The following is an 18,649-nucleotide window of genomic DNA, read 5'->3' as shown; positions in this document are numbered from 1 at the left end:
GTTCAAGACGAAATAAAGATAAAGAATTAAAAACTCATTCCGTTCATCTCCTAAGTTATCAAGAAACTTAAAAGAATTCCAAAAGGAAAGGTGGAAGGAGCAAGAATAAATGATTACACGTCATGAATAAATCTTCTAAGACTTTTCAAATTCATAAGAAGGAACACAATTTTATTACGTGTCACTTTTGTAATGATGTTAGCTACTTGAAAAAAGATTGTCTAAAGTGTGGTTCAAAAAGAAAAATAAGCCTTGTGACTTAGTATGTTTTGAATCAAGCTTTATTGAAGTTCCTCATAATACTTAATGGATTGATTTTGGTGCTTCTTTGTCAAAGTTACAAATTCAATAAAGGGGTTTGGCACGATTTGGAAATCTCCCATCGACTGGACTATGCCTTCCAACCGGACACGTGTTGACCGAGTATCCGAGAGTATCGGAAAATATTCAAGAGTGAATGGGTTTCAAGAATTCTTTCACCCGCACATGTACCGGGTTCTCACGCTTAATATTGTTGTCATAAGACTACATTCGGATGCCAATTGGGCTATAGGATGCCCGGAGGTGTGTGCTGGAGGTCTCGCCATGCCAAGTTGGGTGCGAGAGTCACAAAAGCCACCATTAGTGTGTCAAATACGATGCAATGATTTCTTACGATCTAAACCATAAAGTCAAATGAAAACTATGTGACCATAGGGAATAGAAACAAAGCTCAATGTCCCAACCTAACCTCGGGTGCAGCACTTAGGGTTTAGCTAATGGACTACTAAACCTATACTTAGCTTGGGCTCTTCTAAGCCCATATAAATTCATGACTTGGATTTAAGTTTTTAACATGCAAATGAATTTTATTTATGAGTCACTATTAATCAGTTTATAATAGGTTGATTAGATATACAACTAAAATAATATAAGAATTATTTTACTCTTACGAATTGGAGAATTTGGGTACGGGGACTTAATTATATTAGATTTCTCTAATACCCTTTTCGATATCATTTTTTTTTTCAAAATATCTTTGCAAGCAGTCTGGATTGGTTTTAGCCTAAATCACTATCATGCAATGGGGTTACCATGCGGGTGCACAACCATTATTAAACACTTAATGAATCGAATAAATTGCATCAAAAGAATTAAGCACACCAAAGCAATTTTTATTTTTTATTTTTTGGGTTCTCTTGTCTTGAAATTAAAACTTATATGACATGCATGAGTTGTTTTTGTATTTTTATTCTAAAATTTGAAATTAATAAAATCCCTAATTAAACTATCTAAAATGAATAGTTATCGATCTAGTTTAGGGATTAATTTGACCTAAATCCTATCATATTTTAGAAAAATATTTTTAAAAAGCAACATTTTCTAAACAGGCAAGCATTATCTAGTACCCTATTTATGAAAGAAAATGCTATCTAGAATCCATTCGAATCTATTCTAAAATGATCTAAACATGCAATCATATTCAAACTAGACAATGTTATCTAGAAATCCTATATATTCTAACATGCAATCCTAATTTAGGAAACTATCCTATCTAATACACAATTTGATTTTTTCGGGTGTTTTCCAAAACAAGCAATTTCCAAATATAAGCATTATATCAAATCTATTAAAGATATTCGTTGAGAATTCAAGTAAAGGGTTAAAATAATTGAAAAAAATAATCAATTGTCTTATGGATTAAATTAACAATTATTATAATCCTAAACAATACAACATGCAAGAACAAATCAATATAATTGAAAAATTGATCCGAAGTCTTACGGATCAAATTAATAATTATAAAAATTTTAAAATTAAAACATCATTGATGCACAAAAAAAATCAAAATAATTAAAAAAGTGATTTGAAGTCTTACGGATCAAATTAGTAATTATAGTGATTTTTTGCCAAAATTTCCTATTGGATAATGCTTAAAGTCTCAATGAAATCACTATTACCATCAAATATTCCAATTTAGGCAATAATATCGAGATGGAATTTGATTCAAGAAAATTACCTTGTTTGGATTATTTGATTCCAAAACGGGATGCGACGGCAAGGAGTGAGTTCAGTGGGGGCTCTTAGTACGATCAGCGGACAAGCCTTCAGGTAGCGTAACTTCTCAGCGAGGGGGACTACTGAAACTAGAATGCCACCAATATTGACGTGAACCCAACAATGCCGGAGGGATTGTCTGGACTCCACAAGGCTAAGCAAAGTCTAGCCAAGTAAGTTCTTGTGAGGTTGAGCACGCCAAGGAACCCGGGAATCGGTGTGGCTAGGTGCGGAGACTCGTGATTCAGCGGTAACGGTTAACAATGGAGGATGGTGCCACAACTTTGTTGTTGGATGGATCACGAGCTGAAATACACCAAATTGGATGCTTATTTGCTAAAAGAACCTGCAGCTCAATAGGGAGGTACGGCAGGTCGCGAGAACATTGTGGCGCAGCGTCAAGTTGGTTGGCACTAGCAGCGATGGCATGGGTGTAGGCTTGGTTGAGCAACATCGGCAATCAATAGAGGAACGGCAGATGCAGGCGGTGAACGTCAAGCGGAGGCATAGTGAGGGGCGGAGTTCGCCGGAAGAAGGGAGGCTGTAGCAGGTTGCAGGCGTCAGCAATGGGAGCAAGTGCGGTGACACTAGGGGCGGCAGCAAGGGTGACAGTCGGGATAATAGCAATGACGACAGTCGGGACAGTAGCAGGCGATAGTTGACAAAGGATTAGCAGCCGCGGACGGCGAAGTTACAAACATCGAGCTTGATGCTCAAAGACCCCCATTGGAAGAAGACAACTCCCCATTTTTTTTAACTTTTCTCTCTTTCACATTCTCTCTCTTTGTACACCTTGTCAGAGAAGACCTCACTTTTTGTTGACCTATTGACTCAGAAATAAAATGAGGTCTTTCTTTAGCCCTTCCCCCAAGTTCTTGTGTGAGGCTCTTCCTTGTAAATGCAACTTGCAAATAAAAGTTCGGAACCATCAAGTCAAATCAATCCGTCACTGGTCCAATATAAATGCAATAAGAAAAAAAAATGCTCTTAAAACCACATTTTATACAATTTAATTCTAATATTTTTGTTTATGGGTTAAAAATTACTCCCTAATTTTCTATGCAATAAATGAATGGCCAAGGTCGCCAAAATTTAGGTGTCAATACTCAAGTTGAAGGCATTGACACTTATCGTTTAGTCTTAAATACATGGAATTATTTACATTTGTTTGAACCCTTTATGTACCTACATTTTCTCACAATTTAGTTTCTTTGTCAAGACTTAATGTAACATGATTTTCTTGTAAGTTTGGTTATTGATCTTTTAGTTTGTTTAAGAATGATGATTTTATTGAAACTAGAACTTTATGTGATGGTATCTACAAATTTAAACTTGATAATGCTTTTATTGAGACCTTAATGACCTTACATCATCATGTTGGCACTAAACGAGGTTTAGTAGATGATAAATTTGCTTACTTGTGGCATAAACATTTAGGTCATATATCTAATGAAAGAATGTAAAGATTAGTGAAGAACGAAATTATTTCAAACTTGGATTTTACTGATCTTAGGGTGTATATTGATCATATTAAAAGCAAACAAACAAAACATACTAACAAAGTGCTACAAGGAGCACAGAGTTTCTTGAAATCATATATATTGATATTTGTGGTTTTTATTGATATTCTATTTTTGGTGGAGAAAGCTATTTTCTCACCATCATTGATGATTTTTCACAGTATGGTTGCATTTATCTATTACATGCTAAACCTCAATCAGTGAATGTATTTGAGATGTATATTAAAAGATTGAGAGGTAATTAGATAAAAAAAATGTGAAAATAGTAAGGTCGGATGGAAGTGGTAAATATTATGGATAATATGATGAATCGGGACAATATCTAGGTCAATTTGCTAAATTCCTTGAAAGACATAGCATTTGTACTCAATATATGATGCTAGGTACACCACAAGAAAATTGTGTAGCAAAACGGCGTAATCGTACTTTAATGTAAATGGTTATGATTATAATAATTTATTCATTTTTACTCTTATTTTTATAGGTGTATGCATTACAGACTTATATGCATTTATTAAATATGGTTCCTAGTAAGGCAATTTCAAAGACTCTCTTTGAATTGTGGAAAAGAAGGAAACCTAGTTTATGATATATGCATGTTTTGGGCTGTCTAGCAGAAGTAAGAATTTACAATCCACGTAAAAAGAAATTGGATTTAAGAGCGACCAATGGTTACTTCATTAGTTATGTAGAGAAATCTAAATGGTATAAATTTTATTATTTTAATCATAGTACGAGAATTGTTGAATTTAGAAATATTATGTTGCAACATAAGTGGTAGTGAAAGAATGCATGCTGCTTATATTGGAGAAGTAAGGGTGGAAGTTCAGATACACAAGACTTTTAATGCTGTTGTTCCTGATATTATAGTTCAACCCAACAATAATCAAGAAATGAATAATCAAACACTCCATAATAAAGATGTCGACATTAAACCTACAATAGTTGAACCGCAAGAAATAGGGTAGAAGAACGCTTCAAGTGCCATAACTTAGCACAAAGGGACACTTAAGTGCCATACCTTACGAAAGGTACACTTAAGTGCCATACCTTACGAAAGGTACACTTAAGTGCCACCTTTTAAGAAAAGTGAGACACCTGAGTGCCATCTCCGGCGAAGCTGGCCGGAAATCATACGCGGCATTAAAATATTAATATTTCTCGCCGATGTGTCTCGTCGGAGAGCTAAGTCAGCTTGAATTCACCCCAAACGACGTCGTTTCGAGCGTTGGCCCAAAATAGAGTCCTTAAATTAGCGAAAACGCCGTCGTCTTTCCCATTTGCTATAAATCTAAAACCCTAAATCGGGCAAAATGCTACTAGAGCCTTAATCCTGCACCTAATTCGATTTGCCCCAAATTCTACCACCGAATATTGGAAATGGAGAGCAAGACTTTCAGTAGCGGCTCAAATTTCTCTTGCCAAAATGAAGGAGAAGGCGAGCGTTTATGTTTTTGTGGGTTACCAAGTCTAAGAAGAATATCGTGGACTTGAACGAATCCCGGGAGAAGATTCTACGGATGTGCCCGATACAGAGAAGGCTCGAAGTGCAAATACTTCAAATGGGTCGATGTGAAATTCTCTCATCGAGCCACAGAGGTGATATTGGACCTACTTGATGGATGTCATCAACCTCCATCTACGATTGTGGACGACTTGGACGATATTGACTCAATGTAAGCTCAAGCTCAAGCATCTTCTATAATCCATTTGAAGAACGAAGTTTCAAAAATGAAAATTGAACGGAAGTGTTACCAAGCGTTTATTGTGTTACTGTTTTTTTTGTTTATCCCACTTTATGATGAAATGTAAAGTACTAGAAGATGAGAAGAAGTTTCTCCGACTACCATAGTTGTAAATGTGTGGAGAAATGTACTTGTTTTGAATGAATGATTTCGACAAATACTGTTTGTACAATGTTTTTGCTTATTCTCAAATATAAATCAATGATGATGGAATGTATATTAGGTCGATGTGTTGTAGTGACTATTTTACTTGAATTGAATGTAAACCAGCAACAGATAAATAAACCAACAACTTCTCTGTTTTGCTGCAAACCACCATATACATAGAACAGACACGAGTGATTACTCGAGTGCAATAAGTTGTATCTAGTGATCACTTAAGTGCCAGTCGTGATAAAAAAAAAAACAGTTATTTAAGTGTCAAGTTATTATTAAAAGGATCACTTAAGTGCCACTTGTTGTTAAAAGTGAACACTTAAGTGCTAAGTTTTTTAGAATGTGATCAATTAAGTGCCATTTTTTTGTATACATCGGCTACTACCAGCCGCCGCCACCGCCTACCATTGGCCACCATTGGCCTCCAGCCATCATCACCACCACACCAAGCATCCCAGGCATCCACTTGAGCCACCACTAGCCACCACTATGCTGGTGGTAAGTTGCTGCATAAGTTGCTAGTGTAAGGTGTCTTACACCAGCTTGCACTAGCAGCACTACTTGGTGCAAGCTGTGCATATTGCACACTTACATCTTGCACTAGGTGCAGCAAAAACCTCCAACCCAACCCACCATCACCGGGCTTCACTAGCCGCCGCCACCAGCCACACGAGCACCTAGTCACCACCACATATCCACCACCGAAGCAGCAATAAGTAAAAGTAAAAAAAAAAAAAAAAAATGAAAAAGGCATGCCGAAAATGACAAACAACAACCGTTCCATTGATTTTGAAATGAAGTCTCACAAACTCAATGACAAATGAAGTCTCACAAACTCAACTAACTCAATGACAAACTATTATAAAAAATAATATAAAAAAAAAAAAACATCCACATATGTTTACAACTGACTCCTTAGCCTCACAAACCATATCACATCCCATTTCATCAATCAATATGCACAATGCCTCTTATTTTGATGGACCTCGCACTTGATTTATAATCCTTGCATTTTTTCTAACTGGACGTGAGACTTCTTCTTCAACTGTCTTGGGATGCGTTGATTCTGATGGAGCTGCAATTGTCCTAGGCTGAACCGATTTAAAAGGAGCTGCAAGCTGTTGTAGGCTGAATTGATTCGAGATGGACACGCAACCGGGTTCTTCTTACTCTTCTTTCTTGTTGGTGTAGGCAATGTCTTTTTCTTTGTTGGCGCAGCCGTTGATTCTTGAGTTTGGCTTTGAGAGATAAGAACCTCTGAACTTCTCCTAGGCTTCAAAAAGAAAACTCAATTATCAACAAAAGTTTGCACTATAAATTAAATTAAATACAGCCTATAAAGCTTACATTAAGAATAACTGTTCCAGAACGCTCATCTGTATAACGGCCATAACCATATTATTTTAGCCTCTTCCCAAGAGCCCCTCTTGTTCGAAGGGGAGCGTCACTTTTAGGTACTTGTGATTGGTTGCCTCTTCTTCTCGCATGTGATTTCTTGGGCTCTTGTGGTTGTTCAACTACAGTAGGGGCTTCTTCAGCCAATTCTTCAGCTAGGCGTCTTGTAGATAGCCTTCTTGTAGGTGGCTCTTGATTTGGCTTTCTTCTAGTTGTTTTTCTAGTTAGGCCTTCAACTTCAGTGACACCTTTGGTTGACTTTGGTGGTGGCCCTTGTGATGACCCTTCTAGTGGCCTTTGTGATGACCTTGGTGGTGGATCTTGTGGTGGCCCTTCAGTTGGGCCCTCTATTGGCAGTTGAGCTCTAGCTTGCCTTCTTCGAACCTGAGAAAAAGGCAAATGACATCATAAATATAAAATCAGGCCATATTAAAACGTAAATGAAAAGTAAACTCAAATCATTGAATTGACCGGGTATTTTTTTCTCTGTTGCTGCCGAAGAACAGTCGACTTAATTGGCATTCCAGTTACTTTTGCCAATCCTGCAGCTGGCTGTCTTCTACCTTGCTTTCTTTGAACATGCCCTTCATTTTCAGGTATAGCAAGGGCTTCGACCAATTCTTCACGTGTCACGGTGACTTGACAAAGACAAAAACATTACATACATGTCACTTATATCTATGCACATATTCATAACAAACCATAAAGCAACATAAACATAATTGTCATGACTTACTGGGTTTATTGTCGTCGACGAAGAACAGTCGACTCACTTCGCCTTTTATGTTTCTCCTTCTCCAATTTGTCCCTTCACTAGGCCTTTGGCTGGCCTCAATTGTTCCTGCTACTTCTTTAATTGACAACCCTTAATATTGTGCCATGCTATGTGGCAAAAATAGCACTTTATCGGTACACTTGTCTTATTCATCCTACGGTGACATGAGTCCTCTCCCTCTGTCATTTTTCATTTTTTCTTTGGTCTTCCCATTCTCTTCTTTAGTGGCAAAGGTTGAGGTGCTTCGCGATCTATTGGCTCCCAGAACTTGCTACTTCTAATTGGTTGTAACATGAATTGATACGAAGCAAGATATTTCGGTTTCTTATACCAATCATCAAGGTAGTCTTCTGTATTGTGGCCCTTCAATTGAATTGCACATATGGCATATGCACAAGGAATTCCACTTAGTTGCCATGCTCTATATGAACACTTTATCGTACCTAAATAGACAACATACTTATCGGAACCCTTCATTATCTCATATCATTCATCCTCATTCCAAATGGGATGACAATACCTACTTGCAGCTAAGTTGTCATCCAATTTCTTAGCAATCCTAGAACCATATTGCTTAGTCCACTTTGCAGTCTCATCTCTTTGTCTGTGCAGCCAAGTCATGACCAAAACCCGTATGTCTTCAAGCATCGAGATAATTGGTTTGCATTTGGCATCTATTATCCTCCCATTGAATGATTCGCAGATGTTGTTATCAATGTTATCGCACTTGAATTCCTCGCTAAAGAACGCCCTACATCAATGCTTTGGGTCTGTTTGGGACAGTGCATCATAACCATCATTTGTCAATTGAAGCATCTCTTCTTTAGCCATCCTAAAGTCAGCCATATTCATGCTCTTTGCTAGCTGCCAAAATTGCGCTTGCAACTTGTCCCCTTTATAGGTCTTTATCCAATTTGCGTATATGTGCCGCGCACATATTCGATGTTCAACATAAGGCAACAACTCGGCTATTGCTAGAACCGGTCCCTGCAATAATTAAAAATATAAAAAATCAGCAAATGACATGTTGATATCAAAAAGCAAACAAGTGACCAAATTTTTTAAAAAGCAAACATTACCTTTTGTTGGTCGCTCATGAATGCCCACCCTGCCCCATTTGTTATCTCCAAATCATTCATCAAATTTTTGAGGAACCATGACCAATTGTCCTTGTTCTCTACCTTCACAACAACCCAAGCCAGGGGAAACATTTGGTTGTTTGCATCTCTTCCAATTGCGGCTAGCAATTCTCCCTTGCACAAGCCATTCAAAAAACACCAGTCCAATCCTATAATCCGTTTACAACTAGATAAAAATCCTCGTCTGCATGCATCGAAGTAAACATATAATTTATCGAACTTCGTCCCAATATCAGGAAGTGGTATTTCCACAACCTCTACATACACTCTACTTCCAAGATTTTGTAGTCTACACTCCCAAGCATAGTCCCACAACTATCCGTATTCACCGTTGTACTAACCAATGAGTATCTTCATCACCTTTTGCTTCGGTCTTTTACATTGATTCTTGAATATATTGATGCCTACTTGCTCCTTCACCAACATCCTGAATTGAGTAATATTCATCTGAGGCATCAGCTTAATCAATTCAAAGAAGTGCAACCCTCCATCAGTTGATTCAGCTCCTCGTCGTCGTCATCACTTATAAAATTTTCAGTAGGCAACCCTCCATCATCATCATCATCAGTTGATTCAGCTACTTCCCAATCTAATCCAGAGATTGTGACATCACCTATGTCATCATCACTTCGGTGAACTACATCTATGCTTCTCTCATGTCCATCATATCTATCCTGCCCTCCTTTGACCCTAATGTCAGTACTACCTTGAATACCATCTCCTTCTTGTCCTACTCCGGTGCTCTCTCCATCATCATCTTCATCCTCACTTTCACTATTGTACTCAACAAATATTTTTACCTCTTCACCATGAAGATAATGGTATAGAACATCCCTAAGACCATTATCATCTTCTAAGCATCTCAAACCATCACTTAAGTCTTTCCTAGTAATACAATATAGCAGCTTCTAAAATTTATAAGGCAAATAAATCTTTATATCCCTAAGAAATCCGATATAAGATGCCTTCTTTATATCCACAAATATGGTGCCCTCATTTCCACCCTTATACTCCCACTCATCCTCCCCAATCACAAATTCCCCATCGTAGCAAACTATGATAGCGACATAATCCTTGTCATGAGCCATTACTGCACCAAGAACAAGAAAAAGAATAATTACTTTTTGGGACCACTAGACAATTGCACATGGGAATCCCTCCACTCTCATGGACTTTAGTAAATAAAGGTCCCAACACCGACAATATGCCCTACATGACAGCCAAAAAGAGGTTGGCACTTTAATTATTTGTCTTCCATTCCCTTAAAATATTAACCAAAAACAGAGGTCCCTACAACAAGCACAGGTCCCCACAACAATCACAACCCAAGCAATTTTGTCTATTGCACTAAACTTGCGATGTGAGAGAATGTACATCAGCTTAAGCAAATCAAAGCATACGCTGACATCAACTTAATCAAATCACAGCCGCTGACTCCTACAAATTCCTTTAGAAGTTTAAACTAAAATTAGAACAACTAAACTTGGAAGCATTTTATGTCGCTAAAGCTAAAGAAAAACAAAGAGAAAATGAAGCACAGATAGATCACTCTAAAGTCTTAGACTATCCTAACCCATAACAAATTTGGACAAGCAGGCAACACCTTTCTCAAAGAAAACTGACACAAGCTGTAGAGCCAATTCCAGGAAATAGCTTCACCAAAACATGCTTTAATACCTTTTCAAGTTCTTATTCTTCCTACTTGAAACTTTTTCTTAGTTTGTAACTTTACCAATAAAATTCTAGCTACAGTTGTTATGTTTTCATTTAGGATTTTGGATTGATAAACATACCCTATACAGCCTTACAAGCAGGGTGGTTCAAGGACATACCCTATACAACCTCACAAGTAGAGTGGTTCAAGGACTTAATTTTCTTCTCGGAGATGCATTAGTCACTTGCTTTATTAGGATGCTCTTAAGGAGATGCATAGCCAGTGACTCAACAATCAAAGCATACTCTGACATTGGCTTGAAAGAAAAATTCATGAGAATAATGAGAAATTTGGTCTCTTTGTGCGATGTCAGCAAGTTTCAGTTGAAGTGTATCAACACAAATTCCATCGGAGCTGTAATAAATTAATCGAGCCCTAATAAAATAATCAAGCCCTAATTAAATAATCAAGCCTTAATTTCATCACAGGGGAGGGGGAGAAGGGGCCAAACCTGGACGAGCGACGATGGTGAGCGTTGACGATGACCAACGATGGTGAGCGATGAGCAGCGACAGCGACCAAAAACGACGACTGACAATGGCGACCGATGACCAGCTCTGGGCGTGAATGGTGACGGAGAGAAGGGTCTGAGATCTATTGTGAACGCGGACGAGAAGGAACGGCATTTAGGTCAACGCACAATGACCTAAATGACGTCATTTAGGTCAGCGCACTTAATGTGGATGGACGACGTCGTTTTTGTCGTCCACGTTGGTTTTTTTTTTTTATAAAAAAAAAAACATTTGCCACATCAGTAAAAGAAGTCGCCGAAAATTGCCGGAAAATGCCATGTATGCAATTTGGCCGGATTTTGGCCGGATTGGCACTCAAGTAATCCCTTGTGCTCCGATTTTGGCACTTAAGTGTACTTTTCATAAGTTATGACACTTAAGTGTCCCTTTGTGCAAAGTTGTGGCACTGCAGGGGTCCACACATAAAAAAAAAAGTACTAAGAAGATCTCAACAAGAAAGGAGGCAGGCTATTTCCAATGATTTTGTAGTTTATCCACAAGAGTCAGAAATTGACTTACAAGCACGCCTCCCCTTATAACTCTCACCTACAAGACAATTTAACACAAGATTAACGACTAACTTGATTTTCCATGCGACTTTGACATGCAGGCGATCCTACATAAGACATGTTAGTTAAAACACAACAACCATTTTTAAATGGCTTCAAGTCCTCTTAATCTAGTAACCAGTCCCCAGCGGAGTCGCCAAGCCTGTCGCGACCCGATCTCGCCGCCCTCGAAAAGTCCAAGGAGGGGAAAGGTCGGGTTTAGGGGTATTTTGATCACGATTTCCTCACGAGATCACGAGCTCTCCCAAGCTCGTACCTCGCGCTACAACGGATTTATTTATATGATCTAGGTATTTAACAACCTAAAAAATATACAAGAGTCGCCACTAGCCTCATTTTGGGGGTCGACTAGAAACCCAATCGAGGGTCAAGAGTGTTCCCTCGATTCCTACGTAACTAGATATCTAGATTCAGGGACTTGGGTTATGTTAATATTTCTATTAACGCCCTTTCGGTACCTAAACAGTATGTTGTGTTTTTCCTAACATGTCCATGCGTTTCTTTTTATATTTTCAGGATCGTTATTTCTAGACTAAGTGACCATGCGTGGTGGATTACTTTCATTCTATTCTATTCCTAAAAAAAAAAGAAAAGGAAAACAATCAATGCAAATTAAATTGGCGAAACATGAAGTAAACAATTAAGAAAAGCGGTAAACCTAATCATGCAATCCTAAAGAAAATAAAAGAGAAAACAATCGGGAAAGAAAGGAAACCCGCAACTCGTCGGGTTTTATATAATGTATGGAACCCGAGACAAATGTCGGGAAAACAAATAGTACATGACAATGGTCGGAATGGACATCCACCTCCACCATCTTCATGCTTTATTCATGTTCAGGATCCTAATCTAAACCTAATCTAAGACACATGAATTCCTTGCCTCATCTTATATGACTAAGATAACGCATAGAAATCATTATTAGAACGAGTGAATATAGACATCAAACATGAACATGAATCCAGCAAATTCAAGTCACAAACATCAATTATAACTTGGTGACAACATATTATGAATATACACAACATTCATAGCCAGGAAGATAGCATGTTATACATCATCAAGGTTAGTATGCATGATATTCTAAAAGAAAGTTTTAAGAATGCATGTGCATCCATCAACCAAATCATCCATCACAGAAACTAGGTATTCGATATAGGCTGGATAAAAGCACAATCAATAGCTATCTTATCCTAGAATTTCTATGACAGGTAATCAGCATATGAGGAACAATTTCATGAAAGAATCATCTCAGGATTTCTAATACGTGAATCTCAAATGAAAGCTTAATATGTGCACGTCGAACTTGTAGCTCATCACTTCACGAGACAACGACATTTAAGAGCTCAAAATAAGCCTAGAAACATGCTCAACAATCACAGCAGCTAGTAGATTTAAAATCAAATTTCCGACACAGTACACAAATTTAAGTGCAGATCAATTGTCCAGAACACGCCAACTCAAGATTTCGAAGTTTATGATCTCAAATTTACCATAGCAAAAACTAAGTACTGATGATCTACAAATTTCCAGAATCAAACATTGATGCGATAACATTCATTTGACTAGGTAGATGACAACCAAATCATGCACATAATACGTCATTAGAAAGCTTGAGAAGTCTCCTATGAATCCTTAGAAGGTCACGAACACAATTGAAATCATTTTCTAGCTCAAACGAAGACATTTAGTAAAGAGGTCAGATCAGTAACAGAAACAACCGCACAGACCAGAACAATTTTCTAGATTCTGGAGTAGACTTTTAAAGAAGATTTCATGTGGCTAATGATATTGGATCAGGGTGTATTATAGCTCGTTGGAAAGCTAGATGAACCATCTTCAGCTCTCATGAAGGCATCAAACACAGAAAACCACAGAAACCAGCTTGTATTAGGTCATTTGCACAAAGCGTCATCCGAAACAGAGAACCGATTAGAACAGCAAAATTTCAAACAAGGTCAGGGATATTCTAGACATACTCGACCTGGGTAAATGATATTCAATTATCACGAAATTTTTATTTGATATAGATTGGAACCTAATGAACAACTTTCATTTAGGCATCAACACAAAAAATCATATGAAAATGGCAAACAGCACAGGTCATTAAAGGCATGAAAACAGAACACTTAATCATTTACAAACTGTAGCTCTATTTTTAACAATTGTTGAATCTAGTAAATGCTGACCAAATCCAAGAACTCTCGGCATCTATTACGAAATATCAAGAAAGAAGCAAATTCTATCCAGACATACCCTTGCAACACATTTTCTGCACCCCGTGCCTTATGTTCCTATATTATGAACACTGTTACAATAGTTGAGAATGAATAGTTCTAGTCTAGATGGAATCCATGAAGTTAATATGACATGACAGATTAAACAGAATCCCATAGAACCATATCCCATTTAGAGTCCCACATATAGTCAAAGCAATTCAAACATCAAAGACATGATTAACTATAACATTGCAAATTCAAGAATGCAGCACGTACCAACGAGTAACAACACATTCAGTCATCAAATCCGTTTCAGATATGGTCTTAGCTAGCCTAAAGTCTCCAATTTTAAGGTCACAATTTGCATTCGAAACAAGTTGCTTGGCTTCGATCGACACAGGACTCACATCGACAATCTCGGATCATCACTCAAAGACAAAAAAAGAAACAACACATCCAGATTATATCAGTATCAAGTTTTAAACAAGCAAATATGAAGACGATGAAGTAATTGATCGAGACATAAGGATCATCAATGGTAAAACCTAATCGATGTAAAGCACCCACTGATCAATCACACCAGGACTTCATTGACAGAGGCTTCACACAAGCATCAATGACAACTGGAATCAGACGTATGAAAATAGTAATAGTAACATGATCAACTTCCAGTCCATAATGCTCAACAATAACTTCTAACAAAGTCTGCCAACCAGATTCAGAATGATACCTTGTTTGTGAAACTTTGATGCTTGATCGAGTGATCTAGTCTTCGTGAACACCAGCAGATCTACTCTTTGGTTCTGCCCTCGGAGCCGAGTTGAGACCTCCAAACTCGGCGCAGGTCCGAATCCCTGCACCTCGAGCTCCGGAAGGACGCGATCCGCGACGAGAGTGTCAGATTCAGCCGAGAGCAAGATCACCAGAGAGAGCGATTGAGAGGGAGAAGTCAGAATCCACAACCCAAACAGATTCAAAGAGAGAACAAAAATCGAAACCTTAACGGATCGAGAGAGAGAGCTCACGTGCGATCCTTGACCGCCAATCTTCGATTGATCAAGCGAGCGAGTGAGAGCCCAAACCAGAACAGAGAGATTGGAAAAACAAAATGAGAAGACGATCGGAAGCTTTTGCCGCCGCTGTCGAATCCGCTGTTGATCATCATCACTACCGTCAGCTTCGGATCTGAGCCCCACGCCTTGAGCTCCTCAGTTTGACAGTTGCTCTCCTTCTAAGGCTCGAAAAGGCAAGAGCGTCGGAACCGAGAGATCCAGCGAAAACTGGAGAGAATCTTAGCGAAAACAGAGCTCCCGATCTCCAAATCCCGAAAGCAATTGATTAAGAGATCATCAGAGATTCTTCGATCACACCAATGGAAGAAAACCCTAACTGATCGAGCCTCCTGTCACTACCGCTGTCATTGTCGTCGTCATCATCGCCGCCGACGATAGTCCCGATCGACTCAAATCGCGCGTGAGGCGGTTGAAGGAGTGATGGCGATCGATCGATCTTCTTCTCCTCGATTCCCCTTTCTCCTCGTGAGCTGTGGGCCGAGCAAGAGATGAAGACAGTCCATTTTTCTCCCCCCGAGAGAGAGCGTGAGAGAGCGAGAGAAAACCGTTCAGAGAGAGAGAAATCCTCTCCAGAGAGAGAATCCAAAAATGATCGTGAACGGCCCCCCTCCAGAGAGAGTCCCCTCGTGCGAGCTAAAACCCCCGTTTTTCTTTTTCGTTTTCCTTATTTCTAATAATTCTTTTTTCTCTTTTCATTTCATTTCATTTTTTTTTTTTTTTTGTTTTGTTTTTTTTTCTTTTTTTTTTTGTTTTTTTTTGCTCTTTATTTTTTTATATTTTTGCAAAATGGATTATTAAAATGTTGACGAAAATTTCGGGTGTCAACAGTTATCTGTTTCTTCTGGCCGGAGGGACAATATCATGGAAAAGTGCGAAATAGTCAAATATTGATGCATCCATTGTAAAGGTTGAGTTTGTGGCATGTTTTGAGGCCAATATTCATGGATTATGGCTGTGAAATTTTGTTTCAGGGCTTGTGATTGTCGACAATATTGTTAAACTGCTGAAAATTTATTGTGACAACTCAACAACAATTATTTTCCTGAAAGGACGACAAGTATTTTGAGGGTGCTAAGTATATGGAAACTAAATACTTGTTTGTTAAAAAAGAATTTCAGAAACAAAGAGCGTCAATTGAGAACATTAGTACCAACCTTATGATAGCAAATCCCTTAACAAAGAACTACTGCCCAAAACATTTAATGAACATGTTCAAAGGATTGGCATTATTGGACGTCATTAATGATTGTATTGTGATTGCATTAAGTATATGCATTTGACACTCAAGCTTATTTATGTGTTTCTAATTTTTTCTATTTTTTATTTAGTGTATATTATGGAAATAGATAATGTTAAACAAGATAGTCTCTAATTAAGACATTATGATTGGACCATTGATATACCTCTCATTTATGGATCATGTTAAGTAGAGGTCTATATTATGGTACATGGGAGGGATTATGTAGATTAATGACATACAATCGCTATGAATCGCATTAGTTTTTTTACTTAGTTGTGATTATTATGTGATAGCCAATTTAAGAAAAATTTTAGCATTATATTATTGTGCACATTATATTCTTTATTAAACCATGAAAATAATGTCATATGGGCCAAGTGGGAGAATGTAAGAATTATTGTGGGCCACGTGATTTTATTAATTATGGTTTAATAAGTCTTTAAGAGCTAAAACATATTGGCTAAGAGAAGTTGTAATTCTCATGAAATGAAAAGGTGCAATCCTTAAGAAGAAGTTACGATTCTTATGAAAAGGCATGTGCTTTGACAGAAGGCAACTATTGACAGCCTATAAAAATAGAATCTGGTCCTCTATCCATCCACGACACAAGATGTGAAAAGAACGTTGTATTTTATCCATCATCAAATATAATACGTTGAGGAAAAGTGATTTAAGAGAGAGAAATCGGATTTCATCTCTTCAATTTTTCTGTGACAACTACTTCGAAGGTTTTGCTATGGATAAAATGTATGTCTTCACCCCTCTTATCGTGAAAATCATGAAGATCAATGATCTTGTGTTTTGTTTTTTCCGTGTTATAAAATTACATTATATGCTTACGTGTGAAATCAACAAGTTCAAACTTAATGCAAAATAATAAAAAACCGAATTCCAAAAAAAAAAAAAAACCTAGAAAGACACTAATCTCTAGTTGCTGTCAAAAGTTTCATCACAATTCAATTTTCCATTATTGCATGTCAAAGAACACTAGTGTTACTCACGAAGTACTTGAAACAACTCATATCGAGTGATTGGACACTTAAGATACGTTTGTTTAGCATAAAATATTTCTCTTATTTTTTTATATTTGGTTCGCTTAGAAAAATAATTCAACAGAAAATATTTTCCTAAGAAAATTAAAATTCAAGAAAATGACTTCCTAACGCCTATAGTTTCAATGACATCTCGGGATTTGACTTGCCTAATTTCAAGTCAAGTTCGAGCTACTTCGATTACTCATCAAGTCGAGCTCAAGTTTGTTGATTCTCAATTCGACAAGCTCGTGAGTCTACCCTAACTTCTTTTCTGTTATTTTCAAAAGTATTTTGCGGTTGAACAAAAAAATCCCTTTTAAAATAATTGAGCTTATCGTGCTCCGGCTTAAGTTCATTTATAAGTCAATGATAGTCAAATGGAACTAGATTATTGAGTTGCCAGTCGAGCCACAATCGAAGCAGGAAAGTTGATATTGGATCGCGCTCGACTCGAATTTCCACTAATGAGTTAGCAAATTCACGATGTTTGAGTCGATTGAGCCCGAGCTTAATTTTATCATAAGTCCACTGTAGTTGAATTGAGCTTGTTCATCTCAAATCTTTTACTGTAATTTGATTTCAATTAACTTCGAAATCAAAGCAGGAAAGTTAATGATGGATCGAGCTTAAGTCGACTTTGTTATCGAGTCTGCAAGTAGAGTCAATCTCAAACTTGACAACTTATATGCTTATTACATTCGCATGCCTGAACGAGGTTTTTCTTGAGCTCGATTTTAGTCCCAAATCCACCCATTCATTTGTCATTTGACCATCCCATTAAGTGGGACTCAATTGTACTTTCGTGACAAGTTTTATATCTTTCCATAACTATTAACCAAAATGTTGAATTTTATGCAACGTGTTGATCAGATTTAGGTAGATATGGATAGGCCTACTCCCTTGATAATTACAACTCCTATGGGAAAAACAAATCGAAGGATCTTACCAAACTTAGTATCCAATTTTATTTTATTTTTCAAACTAACAGAGGTTAATATGGATTAAAAAAAAATGTGTCTAATTGAGACCAACCTATTATCAGTTAAACTATTTGAGCGGGTGTAGTCTAGTCTCTAGACTCCGTTTGCATGGATGAGCTCCTCCGCACCATCGTTGTTTTATTTATTTATTTATTTTGGATTTGGTTGGCCAAGTGTATTTCGGGTCACTGGAACTCCTCTACGAGGAGCTTGGCAGCCCCACTTGGGAAACCCCATAAACCCCACCTCCCCATTCTCGTGCGCGAATCGTGGCCACCCCAGTAATTCACTATAGTTGTCTTCATTTGATGCCTCATCTATCCAAACTATCAATTTGCAAAAAATGTTAATACTTTGGTAGTTACAAAATTTGATCCATAGAAATACCGTCTGTTATTGAAATTTATACATTAATTGTTGAGATTTGTCGAGGCGCTTAATAATGCTACATGGAGTCGGAGATCTCTATCCCTTTTCAATTTCATAAATATCTTATACCGCTTGTCATACGGTCATATAGATAAATTTTCAAGAATCTTAA

General features: G+C 37.6%; 1 protein-coding gene across 2 annotated transcripts; it reads right to left on the bottom strand.

Moving 5' to 3' along the window:
• Positions 1 to 8,306: 8,306 nt before the first annotated feature.
• LOC120295363 lies at positions 8,307 to 15,450 on the bottom strand. Of its 2 annotated transcripts, XR_005552717.1 has the most exons (3): positions 14,512 to 15,450; positions 8,708 to 9,857; positions 8,307 to 8,615 (listed from the first exon to the last, which is right to left on the bottom strand). XR_005552717.1 is itself a non-coding variant. In XM_039316415.1 (2 exons), the coding sequence occupies exons 1-2, from the start codon at positions 8,837 to 8,839 to the stop codon at positions 8,385 to 8,387; spliced, it is 363 nt and encodes a 120-aa protein (XP_039172349.1). In that variant the 5' UTR covers positions 8,840 to 9,953; the 3' UTR covers positions 8,307 to 8,384. The 2 variants fall into 2 exon arrangements, 1 of the variants encoding a protein (XP_039172349.1); XM_039316415.1 differs by lacking the exon at positions 14,512 to 15,450 and having other exon boundaries at positions 8,708 to 9,953.
• Between the last annotated feature and the right edge of the window lie 3,199 nt (positions 15,451 to 18,649).

The sequence above is a fragment of the Eucalyptus grandis genome, chromosome 7 (genome assembly GCF_016545825.1).
Source record: "Eucalyptus grandis isolate ANBG69807.140 chromosome 7, ASM1654582v1, whole genome shotgun sequence".
Lineage (NCBI taxonomy): Eukaryota > Viridiplantae > Streptophyta > Magnoliopsida > Myrtales > Myrtaceae > Eucalyptus > Eucalyptus grandis.
The sequence above is the reverse complement of the archived record's forward strand: the minus strand, read 5'-3'. Positions and strand labels throughout refer to the sequence as shown.